General features: G+C 40.9%; 1 protein-coding gene across 1 annotated transcript in view; it reads left to right on the top strand.

Annotated features, from left to right (window-relative positions):
- The window catches only part of FAM186A (family with sequence similarity 186 member A), a 108,453-nt gene that overhangs the window by 13,703 nt on the left and 68,006 nt on the right, over positions 1–26,744 (top strand). Inside the window, exons 2-3 of the mRNA XM_045829388.1 lie at positions 12,222–12,438; positions 14,150–14,320. Coding sequence (XP_045685344.1) covers positions 12,222–12,438; positions 14,150–14,320 — 388 coding nt within the window. The remainder of the gene's footprint in view (positions 1–12,221; positions 12,439–14,149; positions 14,321–26,744) is intronic.

Here is a 26,744-nt window from a genome sequence, read left to right on the forward strand (position 1 = left end):
CATGCTGGGACCAGGGTTTGTACACATCCAGACCAGGGGTTGCATGTGCCTACGGCTGGACTAGGGATGAGCCTAACCTAGGTATGTGCCCTGACCAAGAATTGAACCCACAACCTTTCAGTTACAAGATGACACTCCAACCACTAAGCCACAACCAGCAAGGCTCCATCCCTTCACTTTCAATGTGTGTGTATCTTTTGTTCTGAGATGGTTCTCTTACAGACAGCATACATAGATGTCATGTTTTTACCTCCATTCAGCTACTCTGTGTCTTTTGATTAGAACATTTAACCCATTTAAGGTTATTTTTGATAGGTATTTACTCATTGCCATTTTTCTTTATGCACATGTTCCTCCTTTTTAAATATATATATATTTTATTATGCTATTACAGTTGTCCCAATTTTTCCCCCTTTGCCACATTCCACTAGGCACCACCCACTCCCTTGGCAATCCCCTCACCTTTGCTCATGTCCGTGAGTCATGCATGTAAGTTCTTTGGATACTCCATTTCCTATACCGTACTGTACATCCCCAAGACGATTCTGTGACTACCTATTCGTATTTCTTAATTCCCTCACCTCTTCACTCATTCCCCCACACCCCCTCCCATCTGGAAACCATCAAAATGCTCTCCATATTCATGATTCTGTCTCTTCTTCTTGTTTGCTTAGTTTTTTAGATTCAGTTGTTGATAAATATGTATTTATTGCCATTTTATTGTTCATAGTTTTTATCTTTTTTTTTCTTAAATAAATCCTTTCAACATTTCATATAATAATGGCTTGGTGATGATGAACTTCTTTAGTTTTTTCTTGTCTGGGAAGCTCTTTATCTGCCCTTTGATTCTAAATGATAGAACCGAAGGGCAGATAGATGGCTGTCGTGATCACTGACCAGCAGTGACCTCAGAACACTGCAGATGGCTCGTCAAAACACGAGAAAAAATACACAGAGACAACCAGGTCCTGTGGGAAAGTAGGAACGGAATGGCCACTCTCTCTAGTGGGGAGCGCCTCGTTCCCCTGCCAGAGAGTCTTTTTATTGGGTTCATTTACATAAGAATTCAGGTAAAGCTCATTACTCATTGCTAGGAAGTAAGGATCAAACAATAGATAGCAAGGAAGTATGAGGGCCTATTTTGAGTCAGGGTCAAAGAGCTATAAAACTTTAAGGAATAAACTTACTTCTTCCTTGGACCCTTAACATTTAATTGAGAGCATTCTAAACAAAGCAGTTTTCACAGGATTTTATATATTCTTTCTTAGGCCTGATTACCCAGGGAACCTGCCCTTTCTAGCAGAGCAGCACCACCCTGTCATTGTTTCAGGCTTAGGTGGAGCAAGGGAACTAAGGCAACCAAGAGATTAGGAGATTTTCTCTCAGACAATGAGGACTCAGGCTTTGTCAAAGCCTAGAGGCAAGGGTCCATCACTCCCTTTTGCTGTAGCCCCCAAAGTCCTTCCTTGGAGGCCTCTCACGTGATCGTGCCAGTCTTAGGTCATTCCCCCCTTTGGAGAATCTTACCTGTCATTAGCTAACTGACCAAGCATTGGGGGCCAGTTATGAATGAAGTAGCAGAAGCAGTGCTCCTGTCAGGGAGATAAGCTTGTCTCCTTGGTGGTTTATGGTTCCAAGGTCATTCCCTCAGCCTTAGCCTTGGCAGGGGTTACAGCTTCTGATATCAGTCAGGGTGGTTCCCAACAGATGGTTAGAACAATCTTGGCTGTAAGTTCCCACTTTTCATGACTTTGAATTTTTTTTTTTAACAATACTCTCTAGCCTGTAAAGTCTCTTCTGAGATATCAGATGACAGTTTTACGGGAACTCCCCTGTACTACATAGCTAACATTTTTTCTCTTACTGCTTTTAAGGTTTTCTCTTTATCTTTAACCTTTGGCATTTGGATTATGATATGTCCTGTAGTGGACCTCTTTGCAGCCATCTTGTTTGGGACTCTCTGTGCTTCCTGGACTTGCATGTCTATTTCCTTTACCAAATTAGGGAAGTTTTCTTTCATTGTTTTTTTTTTCTTTCATTTTTTTCCACCACCACTTTTCCCTGCCCTACCCACCTCCACCTCCCACCCTCGATCCTATCCCCCTTTGGCTTTGACCATGGGTCCTTTATACATGTTCCTTGACAGCCCTGCCCTTTCTTCCCCCCACCCTTATCCCCCTCCCCTCTTCCCTCTGGTTACTGTTTGTTCTTTATTTAAGTTTCTCTTGTATTTTGCTTGCTCTTGTTTGTTTCATTGAGTAGGTTCCACTTATAGGTGAGATCATATGGTATTTGTCTTTCACTGCCTGGCTTATTTCACTTAACATAATACTCTCCAGTTCCATCCATGCTGTCATGAAGGGTAGGAGCTCCTTCTTTCTTTCAGCTGTGTAGTATTCCATTGTGTAAATGCACCGTAGTTTTCTGATTCTCTCATTTACTGATGGGCACTTAGGTTTCTTCTAGCATGTAGCTATTGTAAATTGTGCTGCTATAAACACTGGGGTGCATAGGTCCTTTTGAATTGTTCTTTCATTATTTTTTCAAATAGATTTTTAATTTCTTGCTCTTTCTCTTCTCCTTTGCTGTTTCTATGATGCAAATGTTGGAACACTTGAAGTTGTCCCAGAGGCTCCTTACACTATCCTCATATTTTTGGATTCTTTTTTCTTCTTTTTCTGATTAGTTTTTCTCTTTCTTATGTTCCAAATCATCGTTTTGATTCTTGGCTTCATCCACTCTATTGTTGATTCCCTGTAAATTGTTCTATATTTCAATTAGTGTATCCTTCATTTCTGACTGAATCTTTTTTATGCTGTTAAGGTCTTCACTAAGTTACTTGAACATCCTTATAACCAATGTTTTGAACTCTGAATCTGACAGATTGCTTATCTCTATTTTGTTTAGTTCTTTTTTTTTTCTGAGTTTCTTTAATTTGGGCCATGTTTCTTTGTCTACTTGTTTTGGTAGTCTCCCGTGTTTGTTTCTATGCAGTAGGTAGAGCTGCTATGTCTCCATGTCTTGGTAGTGTGACCTAATGTAGTAGGTGTCCTGCAGGGTCCAGTGGCACAGCCTCCTCTATCACCCAAGCTGGGTACTCGAGGTGCACCTTTTGTGTGGGCTGAGTGCACCCTCCTCTTGTAGTTGAGCCTTGATTGCTTGTTGGCAGGTCAATGGGAGGGATTTACCTCAGCTCCAAGGACTAGCTGTGACCACTGACCCCCAACCTCTGCCCTCTGTGGAGGATCAGCTGTGCAGGGAAAGGGTGGTGGTGCTCTGATGTGCTCTGTAGCTTTCCACTAGATGTGCAGTCTCTGATGTTTCTCTGGGTGGTACAGGCCAAGGTCAGCTATCAACTGTGTTCTTCCCAGGGCCACCAGCATGAGCTACAAAATTTGCAGATGGCTGCTACTTGTGTTGGGCTTGGAGGTTCCCAGGTGAAGCAAAGCAGTGAATCTAGGCTAGCTGCTGCTAGTGCCAGGCCTGAGGCCACTTAGCTCAAGGTATGAGGACTGGGGGCTTATTGAGGCCAAATGTTGCTTGTTTGAGGATTTAGGAAAATGTGAAGCATGAGCCAAGATGAGCTATTCATATGAAAATGCCACTGTTAACAGTTTGAGTGGGCTCATAAGTTGAGTGGGGCAGAGCTTCAGGGAATCACCAGGGTGAGGGAAACAGTGTTAGTCAGGTTTATGGAGTCTCAGATATGGCACCCATTTCCTGGTTCTGTGGCTCTGTGGTGGAGGGTTCAGGAAAGAAACAATGGCCATCATTCTGTTTGAAAGAAAGCTGTCCTGCAGCTCTCATCCTCATGCCAGGCACTTCAGTTCCTCCCCGTATGCCACTGGTGCCTTGCAAGCTGCTACCCCACTGTTGGAGCTCAGAGGGAGTGAGTCTGAGTAAGTTCACATGTGGGTCCTTTAAGAGGAACTGCTTGGGAATCCAGTTTCTTCCACCAACTCATTCCTTGCTGATTTTTGCAGCCAAGTCAGGGAGACTCATCTTCCTGGCACTGGACCCTTGGCCTGGGGGTTAGGTGTGGTCCTGGGTCCCCTTGATCCTGAGATATCCCTCCCAAATTTTTATTCACCACATGTGGGTGTGGGACCAGCCCATTCTGTGTTCTGTCCCTCCTACCAGTCTGGATGGAAGTGGTTTCTTTAATTCCATAGTTGTTGGACTTCCCTTCAACTAGATTTGTGACAGTTCCGAGTAATGGTTGTTCTATAGCTTAGTTGTTATTTTTGACTTGGTTGCGCAAGAATATGAGCCATGTTCACCTATGCCTCCATCTTAAGAAGAAGTCTCCTCTCTATGTTTCTTTCCTTCCTTCCTTCCTCCCTCCCTTCCTTCCTTCCTGCCTTCCTTCCTTCCTCCCTTCCTTCCTTCTTTCCTAATTCTTCCTCTTCAGGCAGGCCCTTTAACATTTCTTGCAATACTGGTTTTGTGGTAAGGAATTCCTTTAGTTATTTTCCTGTCTATGAAGCTCTTTATTTCACCTTCAATTTTAAATAATAGCCTTGCGGAATAGAGTAATCTTTGTTATAGGTCCTTGCTTTTCGTCACTTTGAATATTTGAATATTTCATGCCAATTGTTTCTGGCCTGAAGTGTTTCTGTTGAGAAATCAGCTGACAACCTATGGGAGTTCCTTTTTAGGTAACTAATTGCTTTTCTGTTGCTGCTTTTAAGATTCTCTCTTTGTTTTAAAACTTGGGCATTTTAATTATGATTAGTCTTGGTGTAGGCCTCTTTTCATTCATCTAGCTTGGGACTCCCTGTGCTTCCTGAACTTGTGTGACTTTTTCCTTCACCAAGTTAGGAAAGTTTTCAGCCATTATTTCTTCAAACTGGTCCTCTGTCCCTTGCTCACTCTCTTTTCCTTCTGGTACTCCTATGATGTGGATGTTATTACACTTTTTAAAAAATATATTTTATTGATTATGCTATTACAGTTGTCCTATTTCCCCCCTTCACTCCCCTCCACCCTGTACACCCTCTCCCACCCACTTCCCCCCCTTTAGTTCATGTCCATGTGTCATACTTATAAGTTCTTTAGCTTCTACATTTCTCATACTATTCTTATCCTCCCCCTGTCTATTTTCTACCTACAATCTATGCTACTTATTCTCTGTACCTTTTCCCCCCTCTCCTCCTCCCACTCCCTTGTTGCTAACCCTCCATGTGATCTCCATTTCTGTGATTCTGTTCCTATTCTAGTTGTTTGCTTAGTTTCTTTTGGTTTTGCTTTAGGTGTGGTTGTTAATAATTGTGAGTTTGCTGTCCTTTTACATGTTTTTCCTGTATCTTCTTGTCTTAGATAAGTCCCTTTAACATTTCATAAAATAAGGGCTTGGTGATGATGAACTCCTTTAAATTGACCTTATCTGAGAAGCACTTGATCTGCCCTTCCATTCTAAATGAAAACTTTGCTGGATAGAGTAATCTGGGATATAGGTCCTTGTCTTTCGTGACTTGGAATACTTCTTTCCAGCCCCTTATTGCCTGCAAGGTCTCTTTTGAGAAATCAGCTGACAGTCTGATGGGAACTCCTTTGTAGGTAACTGTCCCCTTATCTCTTGCTGCTTCTAGGATTCTCTCCTTCATTTTTACCTTGGCTAATGTAATTATGATGTGCCTTGGTGTGTTTCTTCTTGGGTCCAACTTCTTTGGGACTCTCTGAGCTTCCTGGACCCCCTGGAAGTCTATTTCCTTTGCCAGAATGGGGAAGTTCTCCTTCATTATTTGTTCAAATATGTGCTCAATCTGTTGCTTTTCCTCTTCCCCTTCTGGTACCCCTATAATTCGGATGTTAGAACATTTAAAGATGTCCTGGAGTACATCTCCTCTCCATAAGCTTCTCCTCGTTTTTTTTTTGTTTGTTTTTTTTTTTTTGAATTCTTATTTCTCCATTCTTTCCTGTTTGGTGGTTTCTTTCTTCCTTCTGGTCCACTCTATTGTTTTGAGTCCCAGTTTCCTTACCATCACTATTGGTTCCCTGTGCATTTTCCTTCATCTCTTTTATGGTAACCTGCATTTTTTCATCTAGTTTGCGACCAAAATCAACGAATTCTGTGAGCTTACTGATCACCAGTGTTTTGAACTGTGCATCTGATAGGTTAGCTATTTCTTGGTTGCTCAAAAGGATGAGTTCTGGGGCACTGATTTGTTCTTCTATTTGAGCCATCTCTCTCTCTCTCTCTCTCTCTTTGGTCTGGTTGCTCCTGTTACGGTGAGGGGCAGAGCCTTAGGTGTTCACCAGGGCTGGGCACTCCAGTCACTAGATTGTGAACGTTGTATGTGAGGGCAGGGTCGGAAGGGAACAATGGCGGTAGATCTGTTCTCCGTGGGACCTCAGCCCCTTCCCTGGAATCCTTGGTTGTGCGCTCTGCCCTGCTCCACAACTGCTGCCTCACTGGGTCTGCCAGCTGCCGCTTGCATACTCAGGGTCCACCCACTGTGATCTTGCGCACCCCAGATGCCTTATGCGCTCCCGGTTGCCTTATGCACCCAATTCTCCCTGTTCTCCGCGCTGCGACCCGTGCCCAGCTGCTCGTCTCCGCCCCTCCTACCGGTCTGGATGAACGGGTCTATTTCAACCTCTTGGCTGTCCGACTTCCATTTAGATGAATTTTCTGTCAGTTCTGGGTGTTATTTTGCCTCTAAGTTGTTGTTGTTCCAATCTTGGTTGTGCATGGAGGTACAGTGCGTCCACCTATGCCTCCATCTTGGCCAGAAGTCAGATGTTGTTATACTTGATGTTGTCCCAGAGGTCACTTAGCCTTTTCTCATTGTTTAAAATTTTCTTTCCTTTTTGATGCTCTGCTGGGCAATGACTATTATCTTGTCCTTGAAAGTGTACATTCTTATCTCCTGCTTTATCTAAACTGATGTTGATTCCTTCTAATATATTCTTCATTTCAGGTACTGTATTCATTTCTGACTGGCTTTTTTGTATGCTTTCTATTCCTCTTTAATGCTTACTATCTCTTCATTTAAGCACTTACTGAGATCATCCATTCTTTCCTTAAGGTCCTCAAACATCCATTAACCAATGTTTTCTTTTAAAGATTTTATTATTGTTTTTAGAGAACAGGGAGAAAGAGAGGGAGAGTAACATTGATGTGAGAGAGAAGCATCGATTGGTTGCCTCTCATACACGCCCTGGCCAGGATTCAAACTGGCAACTTTTGCTTTGTGGGATGATGCCCACCAACTGAGCTACAGTGGTCAGGATGATATAACCATTGCTTAAAACTCTGCATCTAGTATTTTTATTTTTTCCATTTCATTTAATTCTTTTTATGGGGATTTCTCTTGTTATTTCATCTGGGGCCTATTTTTTTTAGTATATTTTATTGATTATGCTATTATAGTTGTCCCATTTCCCCCCCTTCACTCCCCTCCACTCTGCACACCCCTGCCCACCCACATTCCCCCCTTTAGTTCATGTCCATGTGTCATAAGTCCTTTGGCTTCTACATTTCCCATAGTATTCTTACCCTCCCCCTGTCTATTTTCTACCTACCATCTATGCTACTTATTTTCTGCACCTTTTCCTCCTTTCTTCCCCTCCCACTCCCCTGTTGATAACCCTCCATGTGATCTCCATTTCTGTGGTTCTGTTCCTGTTCTAGTTGTTTGCTTAGTTATTGTTTTTGTTTTAGGTGTGGTTGTTCATAATTGTGAGTTTCCTGTCATTTTACTATACATGTTTTTTATCTTCTTTTTCTTAGATAAATCCCTTTAACATTTCATAAAACAAGGGCTTGGTGATGATGAACTCCTTTAAATTGACCTTATCTGAGAAGCACTTTATCTGCCCTTCCATTCTAAATGAAAACTTTGCTGGATAGAGCAAATCTTCGACATAGGGCCTTGCCTTTCATGACTTGGAATACTTCTTTCAAGCCTCTTCTTGCCTGCAAAGTCTCTTTTGAGAAATCAGCTGACAGTCTGATGGGAACTCCTTTGTAGCTAACTGTCTTCTTTTCTCTTGCTGCTTCTAAGATTCTCTCATTTTTAGTCTTGGGTAATGTAATTATGATGTGCCTTGGTGTGTTCCTCCTTGAGTCCAACTTCTTTGGGACTCTCTGAGCTCCCTGGACTTTCTCAAGTCTATTTCCTTTGCCAGATTGGGGAAGTTCTCTATTATCTGTTCAAATAACTTTTCCACTTGTTGCTCTTCCTCTTCCCCTTCTGGTACCTCTATAATTCAGATGTTGGAATGTTTAAAGATGTCCTAGAGGTTCCTAAGCCTCTCCTCATTTTGTTGAATTCTTGTTTCTTCCTTCTTTTCTCTTTGGTTGTTTCTTTCTTCCTCCTGGTCCACACCATTGATTAGAGTCCCAGTTTCTTTCCCATCACTATTGGTTCCCTGTATGTTTTCCTTTATTTCACTTAGCATTGCCTTCATTTCTTCATCTCTTTGTGACCAAATTCAACCAATTGTGTGATCATCCTGATCACCAGTGGTTTGAACTATGCATCTGATAGGTTGGCTATCTCTTTGTCACTTAGTTGTATTTTTTCTGGAGCTTTGATCTGTTCTTTCATTTGGGCTTTTTTTTTTTTTTTGTCTTGATGTGCCTGTTACACAGTGAGGGGCAGAGCCTTAGGTGTTCACCAGGGCAGGATAACCCACACCACTGTGTTGTGACACTGTATGTGGGGAAGGGGTCAAGAGGGAACAATGGCTCTTGCTCTGCTCTCTGCCAGATTTCAGTCCCTTCCCCTCTACCCACAAGCAAAATGGGCCCTTCTGGTGCTGATTCCTGGGTGGGTTGGCTTGTGTACATTCTAGAACCCTGTGGGTTTCTCCAATGAATTCTCCTCTGAGGCTGGGAGTTTCTCCTTCAGCCTCAACCCCTACAGGTGTTTTCAATCAGAGGTTTGAGGCTTTATTTCCCTGAGCTCTGGGTTATGTGGTCTGTCTTGCTCCCCAGGTGTTCCTCCTGGTTCATCTGCTCATAAATGTTGGACCACCTTGCTGTTCCACCAGCCACCGCCTTACCCTCCCTGGTCCTTTGCTGAGAGTCCTCTTCACCCAGCAGCTCTGCCAGACAGGCAGTGTCCACCTCTCCTACAGGTCTGGATGGATGTGTCTTCTTTAACTCCTTGGTAGTCAGACTTCCATACAGTTTGATTTTCTGTCAGTTCTGGTTGTTTTTTGTTTTTAAATTGTTGTTGTCCTTCTTTTGGTTGTGGGAGGAGGCAGTGTGTCTACCTACACCTCATCTTGCCTGGAGGTGGGGCCTATTTCTTTGTCTCCCCATTCTGTCTGCCTTTTTGGTTTGTCTCTGTGTATTGGGTATATCTGCTATGACTCCCAAACTTGTTATGAGGGCTTTCTGATATAAGTACCCTATGGATCTCAGTGGTGCAGTCTTCTAGATCACCCTAGCTAGGTGCTCCAGAAATTATTCTTGGGTGGGTTATGTGCCTTCCCCTGCTGTAGTTGTCTGAAATTCTGTTGTCCAATTCATGGGGAAGGTTAACCCTCAGGCTGGCTGACTATATGAATAGACCTTATTCACCACTATGAGTCATCTGTTTCAGAGACTGCTCCTTGAGGGACAGTTATTCCCAGCAGGGTATGGTGTCTACTGGAGTCTCCCTTTGGCTGTGTCATTTATGTGACTAGTTGGGTTGAGCTCTGGTGTGGTTCAAAGCCCACCACCAGTTGTGTTGGCTTTGGGACCTCTTGGCCTGGGATCCAGTGCAGGTTGACTTCAGATGTTGTGTGTAACTGTCCTTGGGCTACCTGTCTGGAGCTATCATGCTATTCTCTGTTTGTGGCTGTGTCTTCTAGGTCTTGGTGTGTGTGGAGGGACTGGGCTGTGTACCAGGACTGGCTTCCTGAAGCTCTGAGCTTGGGGCCAATGAATAAAAGTCCAAAATTTGCATCCACCTGCTGGCTACTCCACCCCACCCCACCCTGAGGTTGCCAGGACTTCCTCCAAAGTCTTGTGAAGAAAGGCTGTATAGGGTGGGTCCAAGCTGGCCATGCCCCACTGATCCTTCCACATGGCTCAAGCTTGGTAAGGCAGGGTAACCAGGATGGTAGGATGGGGCTAGTGGTTCCGCTATTTGGGGGCAGTGTGGTCAGGCACTCAATGGGGAAAATGTGGCCCCTCCTCCAAAGACATACCACTCAGTCTCTGCTACAGTCTCCAACTCTAGTTCCCTCAGGAGGAGCACACCACAGGTTTAGGTAGGTGTTGCCACCTGTCCCTGCTGCAGGAGCAAGCTTGGCAGGAGGGGGCCATTGGGAATTGGGCAGAGATTAAGAAAGCCTTCCATTTTGGGTGCCATCACCTGGGCCACAGGGGCAGGGGGAGCTGCACTCTTCCCCTTAGTTCTGTAGTGATGCCTGGTTGAGCCCCAAATTGGAGCCTCTGAGGGAGATGCACTCCAAATGTCCCAGCTCTGAGTGGAGCCGCCTTTCTCCCATGGAACAGCATGGGGCCGGCTGGCCTTATAAAAGCAGGTCAAGGCAGTCTTCTGGTGGGAGTGGTGCTGGCCTATGAGAGGAAAGCTACCTGCACACCTGGCCCTAGCTCCATAGTTGCACTGCCAAAGACCCCAATGGAAAGCTCCAAACGGTTCACACCATAGGTCCCAGCTCTGAGCTGTGCCCCATTCACCCTGTGGAACTGAGCTCAGCAGGACTGGGCCAGGGAAATTTGGGAATGCAGATCAAGCCAGCCCTCCTTTGGGGGTGGTGCAGGCCCACCCCCAAAGGAAGTGGGTGTATGGGAGCAAGCTGCACACCTCCCATTAGCTCTGCAGCTTTACCACCAAAGACCTTGACAAGGGAGTCTTCCACTGGGGATGGTGTTTGACGAATTCGCAAGAGGGGGGAAAATTATCCCTGTTCCAAAATCACACAGTTCAATGACTATCTAAGAGTTTTCCTATAGTTTCTCCAGAAAAAGAGTGCATGCCAGGTCTATTTTGGGTGCAGCCAACAGTCCTTTCTGCTGGATTCAGGCATGGCAAGGTGGTATAGCCAGTATTTGGAGGACTGGTTTAGTGCACTCTCCCAGCTGTTGCCACAGGAATAGGAGTACTGCCTTGACCCATGTGGCTCAGTTGATTGGGCATCATCCCACAAAGCAAAAAGTCACTGGTTTGATTTTCAGTCAGGGCACATGTCTAGGTTGCAGGTTTAATCTCCCTGGTTGGGGTGCATATGAGAGGTAACCAACCAATATTTCTCATGTTTTCTCTCCCCCTCTGTCTTCCTCCCTTACTGTCTCTCTATAAACAAACAAATAAACAAACAAACAAACTGAAAAAGAAATACATTTACTTAAAAAAAAAGACAGGAGTGCCCAACCCTGGGAGATGGTGCCTGAGGGTGGTGTGGGATGCTGACACAGGACTAGGATCTCAGAAGCTGACCCTTTAGATCTCTCCAGGGTCTGCCACCCAGATTTTCTTTGTAACTTCTGTATGCCCTGAGTGACCTTTCCTCTACCAGAGCCCCAGGTGAGTACCCAAGAGTGAGTGCTTGTTTGTTGGCCCTTTAGGAGAGCACTTGGGATCTAGTAGATCATTCCTCTTTCCAGCAGACAGAGTCCCCACTGGTTTTTGCTGCCAGATGCTATGCAGAATCCTCTTCCCTGCCCTGATGCTCTGGTTTGAGGGTCCTGGCATGGGGTTAAGACCTCATGCTCCTTGGGTCTTCTGAAGCTAAGATATCCCTCTGTCTTAGCCACTGCACCTGGGTGCAGTGGCCAGCCTTCTTGCATCTCCACTCTTCTTACCAGTCTGTGTAGCTTCTTCTATAAATTCTTGGTTACAATACTCCTATTTAGTTGTCCTTCAGTTGGTCATTCAGGTTGATTGCTCTATAGTTTAGCAGTAAATCCAGTTTGGTACTGGGGTTATGTATAGCTTCCACCTACTCTGCAGCCATCTTGGATCACCCCATACATGGTTTCAAAGCCAGTGTGTTTTTCATTCTATTATAGTAATGCTAGGATGATGAGGGCAGAAAAAAATTTGAAGAGGGAAAATCTGAGCCCCACAGTAAAGGTAGAATTAGCAGGGCTTTGATTGCATTGCTTAATAGTCACTGTCACATTTAAAGGTAGAATTAACAGGGCTTTGATTGCATTGCTTAATAGTCACTGTCACATTCTGGCAAGAGAGGTGACCAAAGCTTAGTGTCAAACTGAGAATTTATTAATATATTCCCCTTTCTTATTCTTATAGGACATTAATATGCAGCTGGCTGATATAATGCAAACTGTGCAGCAGAAAATAAGACCCTACATTGTTGATGAGAATGTGTACCCTAGAAGGAAAATCTCCCTTACAGAACATAAGAAATGGAGAGTAAATTTCCTGGGGAAAATAGCTGCTCATGCTAATTCTGTTGAAATTAAAGAAAAGACACTTGTCCACATCCTGGCCTGGCTGAAAGAATGGAGTAAGTTTTCAAAAGTTAATGAAAAAGCTAGAGAACAGAATCTATAAGTAAATTCTGAAGGATTAGAGGAAGGCTAGAAAAAGAAATGACTATGGAGTTATTCAGAGAACAGCTGTCCTCTGTTTCACAAGAATAAAACAGTAAGAATATAGGACTTGCTCACTTAGTGCCAGCTATTCTGGCCTCCTTGTTTCGCTTCAGGCATGTCAGCATGTTCCTGCCCTTTGCCTTTATGTTTACTGTTACCTTGCCTGGAACATTTTCCACCAGTAGCCACATGGTTCATTCTCTGCTTGTATCTTACTTTAAAATGAGGTATTCTCTTTCCTCTGAACCAGTGGCTGGTAGTGTGTCATTTGTAGGAAAACCACAAAGTTAATGAAAGAGCTAGAGAACAGAATCTAATGAAAGGAGACTGACAAAATCTGCCTCGCAGAGAATCATCACTTTGGTTTAAATATGGGAAGTCAGCTCAGTTGGCAGGCAGTGGGGTGGGGGAGGGGAGGGATCCAAATTAAAGAGTACTGGAAAATAAATTTCTACTATCTCTTTCAGACAATTACTTTTTTTTAATTCATAAATTATAATGAATCATACTTACAGTACCTTTGTTTAAATCCAGTATCTACTCAGCAGCCTTTATATATATATATCTATATATATCTATATATATATATCTATATATATATATCAAGTGTTAAATATAGTTATTGTTAGGCATTTGAACTTCGTTTTTCTTTAATAGAAAATAACACTGCTATTAAACATCTTCAAAAATGGAAAATAAAATACGCTGTTCTCTGACCATCCCATTCCCTATCCCTTGTCCATTACTCTTCACTCTTTTTTATTTTTGTCTATATCATTTCTTACCAACTGACATACTATATTTTTTACTTATTTATTTTTAAAGATTTTATTTGTTTATTTTTTAGAGAGACAGAAAGGGAGGGAGAAAGTGAGGAAGAAAAACACTGATGTATGAGAGATACATCAATTGGTTGCCTCTCATGCACCCCCAACCCTGGACCTGGTCCGCAACCCAGGAATGTGCCCTGACTGGGAACTGAACTAGTGACTTTTTAGTCTGCAGGCCAGTGCTCAATCCACTAAGCCACACCAGCCAAGGCCTGATATACTATATAATTAATATTTTTATTTTTATTTTTTGTCTGTCTCCTTTCACTAGAATGTAAGCAGTATGAAGTCAAGGAATTTGTTTTATTTAATGTTTTATCCTCAAAATCTAGAACAGTAAATGATAGAGAAGATGTTGGTTGAATGAAAAAGTGAATAAACTCTAAGAATGCAAAAAAAAGTAATTTCATTTGATTGCAAGAAAATCTCAAGTAACAGCGGTTATAAAATAGTAGATTACTTACCAAAGGAGTTTATTGGGGTTTAGATCCCCAATATTAACACACATGTTCACATTTTAGATACCTACTTCCCTGGAGTCATGGAACTAAACTAAATAGACATCTTTTAACTTGATTCATATTTTTATGTCCAAGACTTAACTGTTTAACCTTCTATTCTAAATCTGTTCCTTTTTCATTTCCTCACAGAGAAAAGGCTCAGAATAGCAATAAGCGTGAGATACTTATATTCCCCAATACTACAACATTGAGTAGTTAGCCAGTATTACATGCCCATAGGGCTACAATTATTTATTTTTCTGCACAAAAGTAATTTTCTTACTCTCTTCAAGATGCCATTTTGTCTGAGATGACCGAATTTGACATTGATGAACACCACTACTGGATAGCACAAATGGAGCTTTTACCAGAAACATTCAAAGCAATTGAGAGCAATGTCAAGATACTGAGTCGAACTACTGCCATTTTGCTTGAAGAAAAGAATCAACAAAAGAAAAAAATAAGTAAGCCTGCTTTAAGACATTGGAAATAGATTTTACTTTTCTTTATTATTATTATTATTATTATTTTTTAATCATTGTTCAAATACAGCTTTCTCCTTTTTACTCCCAATCCAGTCCCCCCTCCCACCCTCCCCAATTTTACTTTTCTAAAAGACAGTCTTTATTGAGTTATAATTTATACACACTTAAAGTGTACAACTCATGAATTTTAGAATATTAGAATATTTTCTTCATCCCAGAAAGATCCAATTTTAGAATATTTTCTTCATCCCAGAAAGATCCCTCATGCCTATTTGTAGTTAATATTCATTCCCACCCCCCACTCCAGACAATCACTAATCTGTTTTCTGTCTCAAGTGATTTTTCCTTTTCTGGATACTTCATAAAATGGAATTATATTATATGTGGTCTTTTAGGTCTGGTTTCTTTCATTTTGCATAATGCTCTTGAGGTTTAACCATGTTATAGGATGTATTGGTCATTTCCTTCCAATAGAATACTGGTATTTGCATATACCACTTTTTTTTACCCACTTACCATTTCATGGACATTTGGATTGTTTCCAATTTTTAGCTCTTATGAATAATGCTGCTATGAACAACATGTATAAGTTTTTGTGTGGACATAGGTTTTCATTTGAGTAGATACCTAGGAGTAAAATTGCTAGGCCATTTACCTATTGCTGGTAAACCTATGTTTAATTTTTTAACAAATTGTTAACTGATTTCCCATCTGACAGCACCCTTTTACAGTCCCATCAGTAATGTATTTGGGTTCCAGTTTTTCAACATCCTCAACAACACTTGTTAGTGTCTTTTCTATTATACCATTTCTAATAGGTGTAAAATGGCATCTCATTGTGGTTTTAATTTGTATTTTTCTAATGACTAAGGACCCTTTCATGTGCTGATTAGCCTTTGCCATATTTTCTCTGATGAAGTATCTATCCAAATATTTACTCATTTTTGTTATTGAATTTTAGGAGTTCTTTATATACTCTGGATAAAGTGATTTGCAAATATTTTATCCCAGACTGTAACTTGACTTTTCATTTTCTTTCAATTTTTAAAAAGACTTTATTTATTTATTTTTAGAGAGAGGGGAAGGGAGGGAAAAAGAGAGGAAGAGGAACATCGATGTGTGAGAGATACATTGGCCAGTTACCTCTTGCATGCCCCCAACTGGGGACCTGGCCGGCAATCCAGGCATGTGCCTGACTGGTAATCAAGCCAGTGACCTTTCAGTTCACAGGCTGGCACTCAATCCACTGAGCCACACTAGCCAGGGATGTTTTCTTTTGTCTTTTCATTGTCTTAATGGTGACTTTTAAGCCCCAAAGTGTTTAAGTTTTATAAAGCCCAATCAATTTATCATTTTTTGTTTTATAAAAGTTTTATCATAGTCCTGGCCAGATAGCTCAGTTGGTTAGAGTGTCATCCTGATATGCCAAAGTTGCAGGTTCAATCCTGGTCAGGGCATATACAGGAATCACAATGAATGCATAGATGGGTGAAATAATAAATTGATATTTCGCTTTCTCTCAAAAATTTGTAAGTTCTATCATTGTTTTAGTGTTGTATAAGTTGTATCAGTCAGGGTTCAATCAGAGAAACAGAACCAGTAGACTATCTATCTATCTATCTATCTATCTATCTATCATCTACTTATCTCATTGCAACTGGAGAACATACTTTGTACTATTTCAATCCTTTTAAATGTATTGGAACTTGTTTTATAGCCTAGCATATAGTCTATTTTTTTAAATATTTCTTGCCCTGGCCAGTGTAGCTCAGTTAGAGGGAGCATCATCCCATAAATGGAAAGGATGTGGGTTCGGTTCCTGGTCAGGGTACATGCCTTCATTGCAAGTTCTGTCCCCAATCAGGGTGCATGCAAGAGATAAGCAATTGATGTTTCTCTCCCTCTCTCTCCTTTCCTTACCTTCTGTCTAAAATCAGTAAGCATGTTCTTGGGTAAGGATTCAAATAGTGTTTCTTGTGTGCTTGAAAATATATACTCGGCTATTATTGAGTGGAATATTCTACAGTTGGTTTATACTGTTCTTCTAGTCTTCTGTAAACATCCTATCAGTTTTTAGTCTAGTTATTGTATATGTTATTGAGTGGGACATTGAACTCTCCAACTACTATTGTTGAGTTACTTATTTCTCTAATTCTGTCAGTTTTTGCTTCCTGTATTTTAAGCCTCTGTTGTTAGGTACATATATGTTTATAATTGTGATAGCTTCCTGATGGACTGATATATGTATCAGGAAGTTCAAACTCACAATCCTGGTATATTGGGATGATGCTCAAACTAACTCAGCTACTCATCCAGGGCAAAGGCAGTTTCAGATTTAGAAAAAAAATTAAGAAAATAACACAGAGTTCTACAAATCTCCCCATAGTTTTTACTGTTATTAATAGGTTGAAATGATACACATGATATAATTAACAAATCAATATTGCACATTACTCACTAAAGTCCATAATTTACTTATAATTCCTTATTTTTACCTAATGTCCTTTTCCTGTTTCAGGATCCCATATAAGGTACATGACTACATTTAGTTGTTATGTCTCTTTTGGCTTTTTTGGATGTGACAGTTTCTCAGATTTTTCCTTGTATTTTTTTTTCTTTTAATCATTGTTCAAGTACAGTTTTCTCCCTTTTACTCCCATTCCAGCCCACCCACCCATCCCTCCCCGCTTCCCTCCCATTACCACCCTCCCCTTAGTTTTTGTCCATGTGTCCTTTAAATTTGTTCCTGTAAACCCTTCCCATTCTCCCCTGAAATTCCCTCTTCTCTCCCCTCTGGTCACTGTCAGCCTGTCTTCTATTTCAGTGTCTTTGGTTATATTTTGCTTGTTTCTTTGTTTTGTTGATTAGGTTCCTGTTAAAGATGAGATCATATGGTATTTGTCTTTCACTGCCTGGCTTATTTCACTTAGCATAATGCTTTCCAGTTCCATCCACACTGTTGCAAAGGGTAGGAGCTCCTTCTTTCTTTCTGCTGCATAGAATTCCATTGTGTAAATGTACCATAGTTTTTCGATCCATTCATTTACTGATGGGCATCTAGGTTGTGTCCAGCACTTAGCTATTGTAAATTGTGCTGCTATGAACATTGGGGTGCAAAAGTTCTTTTGTATTGGTGTTTTAGTGTTCTTAGGATATAGTCCCAGCAGTGGAATTGCTGGGTCAAAGGTAGATCCATTTTTAGTTTTCTGAGGAAGTTCCATACTGCTTTCCATAGTGGTTGTACCAGTCTGCAGTCCCACCAACAATGCACTAGGGTCCCCTTTTCTGCACAGCCTTTCCAACACTTGTTGTTTGTTGCTTTGTTTATGATGGCCATTCTGACCAGTCTGAAGTGGTATCTCATTGTGGTTTTAATTTGAACCTCTCTGATAGCTAGCGATATTGAACATCATTTCATGTGTCTTTGGATCCTCTGTATGTCCTCCTTGGGGAAGTGTCTGTTCAAGTCCTTTGCCCATTTTTTTAATTGAGTTGCTTGTTTTCTTAGAGTGGAGTCGTGTAAGTTCTTTATATGTTTTGGATATTAAACCCTTGTCTGAGGCATCATTGGCAAATATGTTTTCCCATACAGTTGGTTCTCTTTTTATTTTGATACTGTTTTCTTTAGCTGTGCAGAAGCTTTTTGTTTTGATGAGGTACCACTTGTTTATTCTTTCCTTTATGTCCCTTGCTCTAGGAGACATGTCAGTAAAATTTCTGCGTGAAATATCTGAGATTTTCCTACCTACGTTCTTCTCTAGGACTTTAATGGTGTCACAGCTTATGTTCAAGTCCTTTAGCCACCTTGAATTTATTTTTGTGTAAGGTTTAAGGTTTTGTGTAAGGTTCATTTTTTTGCACGTAGCTGTCCAGTTCTCCCAACACCATTTGTGAAAAGGCTATTTTTACTCCATTTTATGTTGCTGCCTCCTTTGTCAAATATTAATTGACCATAGAGACTTGGGTTTATTTCTGGGCTCTCTGTTCTGTTCCATTGGTCCATGTGCCTGTTTTTATGCCAGTACCAGGCTGTTTTGATTACAGTGGCCTTGTAGTATAGTTTAGTGTCAGGTATTGTGATCCCTCCTCTTCTCTTTACTCTTTTGTAATCCCTCTATTTTACTCTATTGTGATCCCTCCTCCCCTTTACTCTTCTTTCTCAAAATTGCAACAGCTCTTCGGGGTCGTTTATGATTCCATATAAATTTTTGAAGTGTTTGTTCTATGTCTGTGAAGTAAGCCATTGGTACTTTAATGGGTATTGCATTGAATGTGTAAACTGCTTTGGGTAGTATGGACATTTTGATGATATTAATTCTTCCAATCCATGAACACGGTGTATGTTTCCATTTGTTTGTGTCTTCCTTGATTTCTTTCCTCAGTGTTACGTAGTTTTCTGCATATAAGTCTTTTACCTCTTAGGTTAGGTTTATTCCTAGGTATTTTATTTTTCTTTTGTTATTTCAAATGGGATTTTTTTTTCTTGATTTCTGCTTCTGCTGTTTCATTGTTGGTGTACAGAAATGCCTTTGATTTCTGGATATTGACTTTGTATCCTGCTGTTTTGCCAAATTCATTTATTAGGTCAAGCAGTTTTTTGGTGGAGTCTATAAAATTTTCTACGTACACTATCATGTCATCTGCAAACAGTGACAGTTTTGTTTCCTCCTTTCTGATTTGGATGCTTTTTTTTTTTCTTTTTCTTGTCTGATTGCTGTGGCTAAAACTTCCAATACTATATTGAATGGAAGTGATGAAAGTAGACAGCCTTGTCTTCTTCCTGATCTTAGTGGAAAAGATTTGAATTTTTGCCCATTGAGTATGATGTTGGCTGTAGGTCTCTCATATATGGCCTTTATTATATTGAGGAATGCTCCCACTATTTCCACTTTGCCGAGTGTTTTTATCATAAATCGGTGCTGTACCTTATCAAATGCTTTTTCTGCATCTATTGATATGATCATGTGGTTTTTGTCTTTGCTTTTGTTTATGTGATGTATTACATTTACTGATTTGCAAATGCATTCCTTGCATCCCTGGAATGAATCCCACTTGGTCATGGTGTATGATCTTTTTAATGTATTGTTGGATGCACTCTGCCAGTATTTTGTTGAGGATTTTAGTGTCAATGTTCATCAGCGATATTGGCCTGAAGTTTTCTTTCTTTGTTGTGTCTTTATCTGGTTTTGGAATTAGGATGATGTTGGCCTCATAAAAAGAGTTTAGGAGTCTTCCATCTTTTTGGATTTTTTGGAATAGTCTGTGAAGGATAGGAGTTAGCTCTTCCTTAAATGCTTTGTAGAATTTTCCTATGAAACCATCTGGTCCAGGGGTTTTGTGTGTTGGGAGTTTTTTTATTACTGCTTCAATTTCTTTTGCTGTTATTGGGTTGTTCAGGCTTTCTGCTTCTTTTTCATTGAGTTTTGGAAGATTATATTTTTCTAGAAATTTGTCCATTTCACCTAGGGTTTCAAATTTCTTAGCATACAGCTCTTCGTAGTAATTTTGTACAATCCTTTGTATCTCTGTGGTATCTGTTGTAATCTCTCCTCTTTCATTTCTGATTGTTTTTTTGGGTCTTCTCTCTTTTTTTTCTTGATGAGTCTGCTTAAAGGCTTGTCGATTTTGTTTATCTTTTCAAAGAACCAGCTCTTGGACTCATTGGTCCTTAGAATTGTGCTTTTAGTCTCTATGTCATTTAATTCTGCTCTGATCTTGGTTATTTCCTTCCTTCTGCTTGCTCTGGGCTGTCTTTGTTGTTGTTCCTCAAGTTCTTGTAGACATAAGGTAAGGTTGTTTGTTTGAAAAATTTCTATCTTTTTTTAGGTATGCCTGTATCACTATGAACTTCCCTCTCAGGACTGCCTTCACTGTGTCCCATAAGTTTTGGGTTGTTGTGAGTTCATTTTCATTAGTTTCCAGAAACCTTTTGATTTATTCCATAATTTCATTCTTGATCCATTCATTGTTTAATAGCATGCTATTTAATCTCCATGATTTTGAGTGTTTTGGGTTTATTTCCTTGGGGTTGGTTTCTAGCTTCAGTCCCTTGTGATCTGAGAAAATGCTTAGTATGATTTCAATTTTCTTAAAATTGTTGAGACTTGTTTTGTGTCCTATCATGTGGTCTATCTTTGAAAATGTTCCATGTACATTTGAAAAGAATGTGTATTTAGCTTCTTTGGGATGGAGGGCCCTGTATATATCAGTTAAATCCATTTCATCTAGAGTATTGTTCAATGCCATGATATCTTTGTTGATATTTTGTTTGGAAGATCTGTCCATTTTTGACAGTGGGGTGTTAAAATCCCCCACTATAATTGTGTTGCTGTCCATATCTTTCTTGAAGTCCTCTAAGATTTTCTTTATGTATTTGGGTGCTCCTATGTTGGGTGCATATATATTTACAATATTTATGTCTTCTCGGTGGATTGTTCCCTTGAGTATTATGAAGTGACCTTCTGGGTCTCTCTTTATGGCCCTTTTTTGGAAGTCTATTTTGTTTGATATGAGTATTGCTACCCTGGCTTTTTTTCCCTGTCCATTTGCTTGGAAAATTTGTTTCCAGCCCTTCACTTTCAGCCTGTGCAGGTCTTTTATCCTGAGGTGAGTCTCTTGTAGGCAGCATATGTGTGGATCATGTTTCCTTATCCATTCAGCTATTCTATGTGTTTTGATTGGAGCATTTAATCCATTTACATTTAAGGTTATTATTGATAGGTACTTATTCATTGCCATTCATGTACATTTCTCTCTCTCTCTCTCTCTCTCTCTCTTCCCCTCCCTCCCTCCCTCCCTCCCTTCCTCCCTCCCTCTCTCTCTCTTTTCCTTCCTTTCCTTAAAGCAGTCCCTTTAGCATCTCTTGCAGAGCTGGTTTGGTGGAGGTGTATTCTTTTAGACTTCTTTTGTCTGAGAAGCTTCTTATTTGGCCTTCTGTCTTGATTGAGAGCCTTGCTGGGCAAAGTAGCCTTGGTTGCAGACCTCTGGTTCTCATTACTTGGAATATTTCTTGCCATTCTCTTCTGGCTTGGAGTGTTTCCATTGAGAAGTCAGCTGTTAGCCTTATTGGGGCTCCCTTGTATGTTACTTCCTGCTTTTCCCTTACTGCCTTTAATATTCTCTCTTTGTCTTGAAATTTTGCCATTTTAATTATGATGTGTCTTGAGGTAGGCCTCTTTGGGTTCTTCTTGATTGGGACTCTCTGTGTTTCCTGGATTTGTGTGACTTTTTCTCTCAACAAATTAGGGAAGTTTTCCTTCATTACTTTTTCAAATAGGTTTTCTATCACTTGCTCTTCTTCTTCTCCTTCTGGTATCCCTATTACATGGATATTATTACATTTCATATTGTCTTGCATTTCTCTTAATCCCTCTTCATTCTTTCTGAGCCTCTTTTCCTTTTCTTGCTCTTTATGGGTGTTTTTTTCTACTTTGTCCTCCAACTCGCTGATCTGGTCTTCTGCTTCATCGATCCTGCTTTTCATTCCTTCTACTGTGTTCTTCAGTTCAGAAATTGCATTCTTCATTTCCTCTTGGCCCTTGTTGATAGTTTCTATTTCCTTTTTCATGCTGATATAGTTTGCAGTGAGATCGTTGTAGCTTCCCTGTAGTTTCTGGTAGCTCATTGTGAGTTCATTGAGCTTCTTGATAATCATTGTTTTGAACTCAATATCTGATAGTTGAGTTGCCTCTATTACATTTAGCATTCTTTCTGAGGCTTCCTCCTTTCCCTTCATTTGGGGATTGTTTCTTTGTCTTCTCATTATTCATGAGGCTCTTCTTGTTAGCCTCTGTTTCTTAAATTGATCTCTTCTGGTTCCCTGTGATTATGGGGTGAACTTCTGTGGTAGAATACCTGTGAGATTCAGTGGTGCAGTCTCCTTCATGTATCCTGGTGTTCACAGCTTCCCCCTACTCCTTTTTGTGATCAGTTGGAGGAGTAAGGCAAAATGCTTTAAGACAGCAAGACAGTATTCTATGATATTTACAGTAGCAGCCAGTAGAGAAGAGATGGGATATCCTTTGGCTACATATAGTGTTAACCATGATCTTCCACCCCACTAGCCACGTTTTAGAAAGGATGGAAAGAAGATAAGACTCTTATTGGGGACGAAAGGATTGTTAGTTGGATCCAGAAAGCTGTGAGGCTGTGGGAGGTCAGATTCTGAGGTAGGGTGGGAAAAAAGATTAGTAAATAGGAGTAGTGTGTAAAAGAATAAAGACAATCCCCACAATAATATAGTTCAGGAAATTTCGAAGTGGGCTGAGATCAGGGAGGGGTGTTGAGTAGTATTTATAATTGTATGCACTAGGTCTTATTTACAGTAATACTAAAGCAACAATTATGTGGCAGAATCTATGAGGTCTAGATAACAAGAATAAGGAGTGTAGAACCTTGAGAGGTATACTAATGGAACACAAATGAAGGACAGTAAATTACTAACACACTGTGACTGAGATTACAGGGGGAACCTATCAAATGACAGTATGACCAGCCAACCAAAGAAGATTATACAGAAAGAAAAAGAATACCAAAATACTATTAAAATAAAAAATGTCAGAAAAGTATGAAAAAGATAATACAAGTTGGCAGTAACTTGCAGGCTCAAAAAAAAAGGAAAAAAAAAGCAGAAGATGGAATGCAGGAGAGATAAATTTGGATTGGAAGGAATAATACTAGGATGAAAGGAAGAGAAACATAAGGAATTGAGAGATATAAAAATAAGAAGAATTAAAAAATAAAAGGTCACTTAAAAAAGAAGATAAAATCAAACAAACAACAACAGCCAAAAAAAGCCAACCAAACAAACAAACAAAAAAACCCCTCTTGTTGGTTTCTAACTGGCCAAACCAGTTTTTCTGGTCTTGCTGGCCTCAGCAGGCTGAGGGGCGTTTGGAATGCTTTTCACTCTTCCCAGTCAGAACTCAGACAGTCTCCTGGGCACTGTCCCCAGGGCCAGCAGCGCACTCTCCCCAGAGCCGCTCCAATGTCCCCCTGCAGGACACTGGATGTGGGTATAGGCGCTCCCAAGCATGCTCTCTGGAGCTCACTGCCACCTTCTCCAGGGCTCCGGGGCCCCGCAGAGCTCCTGTGTCTTTTCTGGGTTCATGGTACAAGCTTTGGGGATTGCAAGGAGATACGCCCTTCCCCCATATTTCACCGCAGTGGGCTCTATGTTCTTGGGAAGCACCCACATCTTTTCTGGATTCATGGTGCAAGCTCCAGGGATCTTGAAGGGGTGCACACTTCCACTAATTTCCCTGTTGCGGGCTCCAGGAACCCCCCAAATGCCACAACCCTTCAGGGTTCACAGCACAAGAGTCAGAAATCCCGAAGGGACGTGTGCTCCCCCGAGTTCACCACCACAGGCCCCAGAAACCTGAAAACGCCTGTGCCCTTTCCTTGTTCAGGGCTGCAAGGTCTGGGTCTTCCACAGAACCACACTCTCACCGGGCTGGGGGCGCGGACGCACGTCCAAGCCACCCCTGGTCCCACAGACTGGGGGCACTCACCCCTCCCAGGGCTATGCATAGGTGCCTGCAGCCCCTACAGGACTGTCTCTCAGTCCAACTCCCCTCTCTGTGCCTTCAAGCAACAAGACCTCCCGTGGTGTTACCCAATCCCTGTTGTCCGGGGAGGGAGCGGTGACTCCGCTCTCCGCTCTCCCGGTGCCCTGAAGCAGACCAGGGAGCACCGGGCCTGGGGGCTGCAACCTCCCTGGTCCCCACACTGATCCCTGGGTCCCTATTGTCCTGAAGCAGTATCCTTACTGTCTGGTTTTTCAATGTCTGCTATAATTTTTGATGTCCTGTTTTCATAAATGTTGCGATAACCTATGCCCCTTGCTCTGTTCCTCCACCGATCGGAGAGTTTCTCTCCCCTGCATAGAGGAAGGGGATTACGCTCCCTCCAACAAAGCCGCCATCTTAAGACTCCAGATTTTTCCTTGTGTTTTATGTCCCTTACAGTTTTCTTTTCAAATCCTCACTTGAGGACATGCTTATTGATTTCAGAGAGAGGGGAAGGGAGGGAGAGAGAGAGGGAGAAACTCAATACAAAACAGAAAAACATCAATCAGTTGTCTTTCATATGCACCCCTAATGGGGACCAAACCTGCAACCTAAGCATGTGCCCTGATCAGGAATTGAACCCATGACCACTTGTTTTACTGGATGATGCTCCAACCAACTCACCCACACTGGCCTGGGCCTGACAGTTTTCAGGAGTACTGGTCAGGTATATTGTTAGATGCCTCTCTATTGGAATTGTGTGATTTTTTTCCATGTTTATCCTGGGGTATGAGTGTGGGTGAGAAAAATCACAGAGGTAAAGTACCATTGTCACCATATTATTTCAAGGGTACATATTATCAAATGACTTGTGACTTAATGTTGACATTGATCACCTGGCTAAAGTAGTGCTTTTCAGGTTTCTCCACTGTAAAGTTACTCTTTTTCCTCATTTTCCATACTATACTCTTTAAAAGGAAGTTTATGTGTGCAGCCCACTCCTTTAGGGTGGAATATTTACATTTATTATTTGAAGTTCTTATGCACAAGAATTTGTCTCTGGTACCTATTTACTAATTTAAAAAAATTTTTAATTTCTATCAAAATGACCTCACAGATATTTATATTTTGGGGTATAATTCAATACTACTTGATTTCTTGTTCAAGTTATTCCAGCTTTGGCTATCAGGAACCAATCTTTCATTTGGTTCCTATGCCCCTTTGACATACTCCCATGAATATAATTTTTTTTCTTTTATTGTCTTTTAGTATTTTTCTGTCACTACAAGATAATTCAGGTTCATGTTGAATATTTCCTATCTCAATCTTAGAATTTCCTATTTTTCTAAAAGCTCTGTTTCCTTTTATTAGAGAATAGTATTACTAAAAACCAAGCTTTGGCTGCTAGATGTGCTCATTGCTACTGGGGTGTCATTTGGTTTGGCCCTCTCATCTGACAGCAAAACAAAAACAAAAATGTGTGTACAAAGCATGAATATACGAGGTCTGTCTAAAGGTATCCAACCATGTAATGTGAAAAATAGAGACATTTATTGAAAAAGATGTAAGATATAAAAATATTGTACATAGGACAATGACACCTAAGTCCTCTTCAAAATAGGTTCCTTGGGACCTCACACAGTTCTCCCAGTCACCATCAGCTGCCCCATTGTATTTTTCTGAATCTCACTGATTGCCTGAAATCTCTTCCTTTTCACCTAAAGGTGATTTTAGTTTTGGGAAAAGCCTGAAGTCACAGCGCACCAAATCTGGGCTGTAGAGGGGCTGAATCACTTAGGTGATTTGATGTTTTGCCAAAAGGCTCTGCAGGAGATGTGATGCATGAGTGGGCTCATTGTTGTGATAAAGCTGCCAATCACCAATTGCCCATAGCTGTGGCCTTCTTGAATCATCCAAATAGTTTCAGTGGAGGAATGTTCAAGTTTAAAGCAAAATTTGGTGCAGATTTGTTGCTCTACTTGCTTATTTTGAATGTGACCACCACAGGATACACATGCTCACTCCACAGTATCTACCACCTCCGCTGACTAGTACAGTGAAGTCACCATTGTTCACTCATGTGCATTTCAATCCACTCTCCCTGGCAGCCAGGTTACATTGATGGCGTGCAAACTGTTCTCATTATATTAACAATAGTTGGACTTTTGCAGACAGACCTCATACACATATCTATGAATATTTACTTATATAGTCTCCTATAACTACATTAAGCTAAACATGAGTTCTTATTGATGTCTCTAACTCTAATCCATAATCATCTAGATCATTGTAGCTCCCTACCTTTGCTTACCTGTAAGTCCCCTAACAATGAGAAACCTGCTCCTACCACGTCATCCATTTACTTAATTGTTGAATTCCAGTATATAGGTATAGCAGTATCAGATTATTAACTCATACCCCCAAGGGAAACAACTTATCAACTAGAGTACAGTACCTATGTGCAGTTCTTTCTGCCTTCAGACATACAGGCTCCATTCATTTCCAGTTATTTAGGACACCACCTTTCCCTCCAACCCTTTCAGTAAGGTTGTGTTATACATTTCTAATACAATTAGATTCTCTTATCATAGTCTGTATTATTTCCTGAGATTCCCTAACCTCCTAAACAGTTATTTTTAAAAATTTGGATACATTGTTTCACTGTTTATGCTGTAGAGTTCTATGGGGTTTGATAAATGTATATGGTCATGCATCCATCATTACAGTATCATACAGAATAGTTCCTCTATCCTAAAAACCTGTTTTCACCTATTCATCTTTCCCTTCTCTCTCCAAGCCCTTGGCAACCGCTGTTCTTTAATGTTTCTCAAGAATGTCATATAATTGGAACTATGTAGTACGGAGCTTTTTCAGACTGGTTTCTATTACTTAGC

Source organism: Phyllostomus hastatus, unplaced genomic scaffold (genome assembly GCF_019186645.2).
Source record: "Phyllostomus hastatus isolate PE091 unplaced genomic scaffold, TTU_PhHast_1.1 phas_scaffold_93, whole genome shotgun sequence".
Classification (NCBI taxonomy): domain Eukaryota; kingdom Metazoa; phylum Chordata; class Mammalia; order Chiroptera; family Phyllostomidae; genus Phyllostomus; species Phyllostomus hastatus.